This window comes from Balaenoptera borealis, assembly GCF_965194805.1.
Source record: "Balaenoptera borealis genome assembly, chromosome: 17".
Classification (NCBI taxonomy): domain Eukaryota; kingdom Metazoa; phylum Chordata; class Mammalia; order Artiodactyla; family Balaenopteridae; genus Balaenoptera; species Balaenoptera borealis.
In genome coordinates this window covers 41,493,008-41,499,885 of record NC_138876.1, presented here as the reverse complement: position 1 = coordinate 41,499,885, position 6,878 = coordinate 41,493,008, and the positions used below count along the sequence as shown (strand labels likewise).

General features: G+C 35.4%; 1 protein-coding gene across 4 annotated transcripts in view; it reads right to left on the bottom strand.

The window, feature by feature from the left end:
• Positions 1-263: 263 nt before the first annotated feature.
• The window catches only part of VIRMA (vir like m6A methyltransferase associated), a 59,744-nt gene continuing 53,129 nt past the window's right edge, over positions 264-6,878 (bottom strand). For all 4 annotated transcript variants that reach the window (XM_082363266.1, XM_082363265.1, XM_082363268.1 and 1 more), the window contains 6 exons: positions 6,023-6,183; positions 5,262-5,358; positions 3,424-3,590; positions 2,639-2,970; positions 1,597-1,740; positions 264-605 (listed from right to left, as the gene is read on the bottom strand). In XM_082363266.1, the coding sequence (XP_082219392.1) occupies positions 451-605; positions 1,597-1,740; positions 2,639-2,970; positions 3,424-3,590; positions 5,262-5,358; positions 6,023-6,183 (1,056 nt within the window). In that variant the 3' untranslated portion in view covers positions 264-450. The remainder of the gene's footprint in view (positions 606-1,596; positions 1,741-2,638; positions 2,971-3,423; positions 3,591-5,261; positions 5,359-6,022; positions 6,184-6,878) is intronic.

Sequence of the window (6,878 nt, the reverse complement as noted above, 5' to 3'; positions counted from 1 at the left end):
ACCATTACTTGTTAAATTCTTATTAAGTTGTTTGGACCTAATTGCTTAATAAATGGCATCATTAGGCATTTCTTTTGGCCTAGGTGTATTGTGAAAAGACTACTGAAACAGTAAAGGGCAACATGAGCTGAGAAAGTATTGGGGACGTCTGTGGTATACGCAAGAAATACACTAAAACAAAAACGTTATTTCACTGTTCATTTTCTACCTAAGAGATTTTCTAAATAGTCATGTAAGAAGGGGAAAAAATATATACAAACATACAAAGTTTCGATTTTTATTGAAATCTTGTGTTAGGTATCAAACAAAATTTGCTTTCTTCAGATAAAAATATTCTCTCAGATGTATCCAGATAACTGCTAAGTCTAAATTGGTCCTCCAATGTCTTGTTTTATTTTTACTGTCCTCATGAAATGTTCATATACACTTAGGATGTTCCCCAAAAAATTTTTATCGTGTAAAGGACCGTACATGACGACCTCTACCACTGCCTCCACTAACAAACTTTCCTCTTGAGCCTCCACTGCCGCTATTTGCACTTGCCCAGGAAGGCCCCAGTCCCCCACGACCTCTGGAAGCACGGTCACGAGGACTTGGGCGATAGCCTATAAAAGAAAAGAATATAATTTTCAGTTGCAACATCCTTTCCTTTCCCATTACATAAATACTAATCTACACCACCGAGCTCAAACCAAGACAGGGATTACTGTTTGCTCCTTTAAAACCCAAGTGCAAGTTCTGTGAATGTGCTGAAGACCACTGGGTTGTCCACTTTAAATAGGTAAATTGTCTAAACATAAGAATTACATCTCAAATAAAGCTGTTATTTTAAAAATGTCCATTTGGGACTTCCCTGGTAGTCCAATGGTTAAGAATCCGCACTTTCACTGCAGGGGCACAGGTTTGATCCCCGGTAGGGGAACTAAGATCCCGCATGGTGTGTGGTGCAGCCAAAAAAACAAAAAATTTGCATTTGAAACCAAAAGCTACATCTGACCAGAATTTTGGACTTGACATAGTAATGTTTTAGGGGGGAAAAAAAGGTTATATGCTTACATACACAAGACAATACTGTAAACAAAAACAGAATACAGTGGACCCTTGAACAACTCAAGGGTTAATCCAAGTATAATTTATAATTGGCCCTCATATCCAGAGGTTCCTCTGCAACCTCGATTTCAACCAACCATGGATCCTATTTATTGTTAAAAATATCCCCATATAAGTGCACAACCCTTGCAGTTCACACCTTCATTGTTCAAGAGTCAAGTTGTATACTCTATGAAGACATCTCGGTTTACTTTGGTCAAAAAGGTACCTTAAGGAATGATTTTCCTTCTTTATTGAACTATAAAAAAACAGCACATCAACATGGAACTACTCATTATACACACACTGTTCAGAATCTAAAATTCTGAGTATTTATACAGAAGATGTACACTGGGCACTCACTCACAGAAATAAAATTAAATTGACTTTAGAATTATATGTCTACATTCTAAAATATTCTCTCCCAAAATGAGAATATATGACATTCAACAATCTGAAAAGGATTCACCTCCCTCTCTCTCAGAATTATCAAGTAAGAACGTGTACCTGTAGAACTAAGTGGTCGTAATGGTGGAAGAGGGCCCCTGTTAAAATTGCTCTGGCCTCCACGACTTTCATTGTAAGTTCCTCGAGGAGTATTCTGAGCACTCCAACTGGAGCCTCTTGTTCCCTCCCGACGACTGTAGTTTCCTAAACATAGGCAACATGATCAAAATCTACTTTTTCCACAACTTCAACTGGATTAAGGAAGATATGACATGTTTTTCTTAATTTTCAAAAGCAACGGAAGAGAAACTATGAAATTTTGTACATGGAATAAAGGTAGAGGGGCAGCATCATATGTAGCAGAAGCAGAGGCTCTGGAGCCAGACTGCCAGGGTTCAAATACTGGTTCTGCCACTTATATTTTATGTGTCCTGCTCAGGTAACTGACAAGTTTTCTCTTCTACTAAGTGGGGCTACTAAAAGAACCTATCTCATGGGGTTGATAAGAGTATTACATGCAAAGTGCTTAAAACAGTTCCTAACAAAGTTGTGTGTTTATTATTAATGTAAACACCTTTTCTCTTTCGCTCCCACCCTCTTAACTCAGAAGCATGAAAACATGTCATCAATCCACTAGTAAAATATAATTTCTGTAAGTTTATATTTTAGAACTCAGATTCTAAAATCTTGAAAAATTTAAAACAGATTAAATATAACATTAGGAAGCAAGTAGATAAGAGAATCAATGGTGAACTACACAGAACAATCCTAAGGGAACTGTTGATAAATACAACTGTGAAAATAATGTATGGAGCATGCATATTATTCAGAAAGGATAAACACAATTCTCAACGTAAAAAGGAAAATAATTAGCCAATACTTCTTTTAAAATCATCACTAAATATGCAATTAATCAAAAGTTAAATTAAAAAATGATTTTTTCCTATACAATAAAGGACTTTGCCAATAGTACCATTGGCCTAGAACCAGATTAACCCTAGTAACAGAAAAATACTTTATCTGAATTGCTTCTATTCAAATCACATCTATTCAATATTCTAATATTAGAATAATTCATTAGAAAACATACATAATTCATTACCTTTTGAAGCAGGTGGTGTAAAAAACCTATTCTGACTGTGAAAAGCACCCCGTCCTCCCCGATTGCCTGAAAATCCACCCCGAGAAGAAATCTTCTGAGATACTTTGAGTGGCCGTTTTGGTGGGGGTATTCCATCTTGAGGGACCACTTCTTTACTTTCGGCTGCAACAAAGTCATCCACATGCATAGATGGTGGTCTGCTTGTGTTCTGTTTTCTCTGACGAAAAATATCATGGGGTCGTATACCCTGTCCAAATCCTCCTCTGCCCCTTCCTCTTGGTGGTGGCACAACATGAGCTCGTTTGGCAGGTTCAATGTATTCAGATTTTCCACTATGAAAACAAAAATACTGCATGAAAACTTCTCCTTTACACATTTCCAGTGAAAATATAAGCCAATCTTTGCAATACTGAAAACTACATATCAATTATTTCTTATCCCAATTTTGTTAAATTTGCAAATATCTCTATGACTTTCCAGGGAAATACAACAAAACTAGCTAAGAATGGTACTCACATTTTATTGATATGACTAACAATTTTTTTAAATAATCCAGTTTGCTCTTTTTCAAACCTTCTGAACTCTCATTAAGTACAACAATATAATAAGTGTACCAGGTATGTCCTGGCCAAATTACTATCTTTTAAAAAACTCAAAACAATATTCATGACTCAAGTATTATGTCAGCTTCCTTTCTCCTTTAATAGTCATGTGTCTATGAAAACACATTAAAATAAATAAGCTTACTCGACCCCAACCAAGATCTTTATTAAAAGAAATTTTACCTTGAAGTTATAAAGGTCTCATTCTTGTGCTTCCCAAGTTTGAACCCTTTAGTAGTCTTGGTTCTTCCTGGAGATGATGGTTCCGACAAAAACGAGCGCTCTAATTCCGAGTGCAAGTCAAAGTCACTACAACATTTTTCAGAGAGCTCAATCAAGTCAACCTTTACCTGCAGTCATAAAAATGAAACAAAATGAAAGATATATCTTAAATGTAACTGTTAATGTGACATTACACTTTAAATGTACTATTAATATATCATTTGATTACAGGGATTCTTATCTCCTATAAACTATATTTGAGTCTCGTAATAAATAAATTATAGGTCCTTCATCGTTTCAAAAAGCAACACCATTGGTAGTTTTTAAAAAAATACCTTAGGAATTCAGCTGCTTTCACTTGGGGGTGGGGTGGGTAGCACTCCTCCTCACAGAAGGGCTATTAGTCTGGGAGACCTCTGCTGCCTGACAAGGATCTCAGCATTTCTCTATATAAAGTAACAATGGAGTATCTCCAGAACTTTTCCAAAATAATCTGAAAATAACATACTCCACAAGCCTTGTATAGTCACTACATATTATAAAAGGATTCTGTGCCACAGATCTCCTAGTTCTATGAATTTAATGAGGTTCCAACCTAAGTCAACTTTCAGAAGAATGAAAATTATGTTTAAGTGTTATTCAAATTAATCAAACCTAAAAGACCAAAAATTTCCCTAAACCCCAAAAGGTCATAACCATCATCTCAAGACAGCTGTGATTCAACATAGTTAGAACACAAATATTTTCAACCTGTGATGCCAAATATGGTAGCCACTAATTACGAGTGCCTACTTAAATTTAAATTAATTAAATCAAAATAAAATTCAGTTCCTTAGTCATATTAGCAACATTTATTTCATTGCTCAAAAGTCACATGGGGCTAGTGGCTAACTGGACAGGGCAGATTACAGAACATTTCTCTCACTACAGTTCTAAAGAATCACTGAACAGCTTACACTAAAGAAAAAAACTTGTTTAATGCAATTTTAATTCAATTGCATGTGATATTTTAAAGAAGGAAAAGGAGTCCTCAATACACCAAATACACCTTAAATGTGAAGCAAATCATTCTTTTAGCTTTATTGTACATAATGAATACTAGCATTTTTTGGACCAGGGAATATCCAAATATATTTCTTTCTTTGAGTATCCACTCTTCTTCTGGAGTACCCTTCCTCTTGATTTACAAATAAATCTGATGTTATCAAAAAAATATATATTTTTTTAAACCAAGAAAAAACAATATATGGTACAATAAGATATGACTGAAATCATCCTCCCTATGAGAATCATTAAACAGACTGCCTTAAAATCTTTAACTATACTTTTACCTATTCAGTATTACGTTAAAGAATGTCAATTTGGATTCATACTATATTATTTTAACAAATATATTTTTTACATTTCCCCAAATTAAGAGCAGATACCACAACAGAGCAGATTCCTCCCCTTAAACCCAAATATAGGAATTAATTATAATTTTGTGGGATACTATTCTATACCCTACAAATATAAGAAACCAAAGTGCTTCAGAGTACTTATGCAAAAATGTGATTTTCCACTCATTCTCAAATATACAGATCACTAATTAGAAAGAGGCAAAACAGGTAGCATAAAAAAACGAAGAGTCCTGGGCACCATTAAGTGGGCAACTGACATAAAAATAATGCAGTACTAGTCCCGAGACAGACTTTTAACAGTCATATAATATGTAATCTATTTTAGTCCTAACAATATGCAAAGAAACAAAAAATCAGCAGAATTTTTTTCTAAATATTTAGTAATAAAATTACTTATACCAAATCCAGATCTGTATCAATCTCTTCAGCCTGAAATGGAGTGAACCACATAGATTTCAACTGATCATCCATGACATCAGCTAGCACATATGCAGTTCTAGAATAGAGAAAGTATTGGTTAAAAAGCAGAATTCCAAAATTCAATATTTTAGCTTAACTTCTAAGTAAAACATGTGAACAGCACAATTAAAAATATTACCCTCTAAAAGTATTAGTAAGATTAGCACTTAAAAAGACTCCTTCGAGAAGCTATTTAAGAATTAAGTATCCTTAAAAATCAGTAACTTGGAAATTAATCCTGTTGTGACAAATTTTGATCTTTCAATAAAATAAAACAGAGCCCTGGCTTTATTCCCAAAAAGCCAAGTTTATAACACTGTACCAATGTGTAATTTTTCTAAATTTAGAGAATAATTCCATCATACTAAATATTCATTCTGCTCTAAAAGGACAGTGCTCCAAAGATCAAGAGGCATATCTTCTAGACCAGGGATCAGTAAACTATGACCCCCATTCTGCCAGCCTGTTTTTGTACAGCCTGCAAGCTAGGAATGGTTTGCACATTTTTAAAGCTTTTTTAAAAAAACAAAAGAAACAAGCAAAAAGCTATAGAAGTATATGCAACAGAGACTGAATGTGGCCTGCAAAGTATAGATTTTTTATTATCTAGCCCTTAGAGAAAAATAAGTTGCTGGCCCTCTCTAGATCCCAGCCATTAAATATACAATATCTATTGAACCACAAAACATTGTTTGTTTTACCTATTGTTAAACAGATTCTGGAGAGATTCTGGAGCTGAAAGTACTGGTTCTACATCCTGGTCACCAAGAGGTAAAGGATCACCTGATGACTCCAGCATCTGCTTAAGTCCAACCACATTGTCCAACAAAGAATCCAGATTGTCATCATCTTTTGAATGCTCCTAGATACAAACAAAAGCAGAATAAGAAGGTGGAGGTAAAACCTGAACATTTATGCCCATCATCTACTGACTCTTTAGTAGAAAAGGTGGTATTATTTCACTACTAAGAAATTTGGAACACCATCAAGAAATTATCAACTTAACATTAAACATATTAAAATAAAACAAACACCAAAAACGATTGTTGTTATTTCTAAAGAGTGGTAGCAGGGGGCACCCTGCATTCAAACAATAGATAATTCAAAAAGTACTGCCTTCATGTACTCCTTAAAATTCATAATAGTATGGGGACTTCCCTGGTGGCACAGTGGTTAAGAATCCGCCTGCCAATGCAAGGAACACGGATTCAGTCCCTGGTCCGGGAAGATCCCACATGCCGTGGAGCAACTAAGCCCACGCGCCACAACTACTGAGCCCATGCGCCACAACTACTGAAGCCCGCGTGCCTAGAGCCCGTGCTCCCCAACAAGAGAAACCACCACAATGAGAAGCCCACGCACCACAACGAAGAGTAGCCCCCGCTCGCCGCAACTAGAGAGAGCCCGCGCACAGCAACGAAGACCCAATGCAGCCAAAAATAAAACATAACAAAATTTTTTTAAAAATTCATAATAGTATGGAAGACTTCACTCCAAATTATTAATTCAGAGTATAAATACCCAACTGAGAGTTCACTATTTTAAAAAGTCACTAAG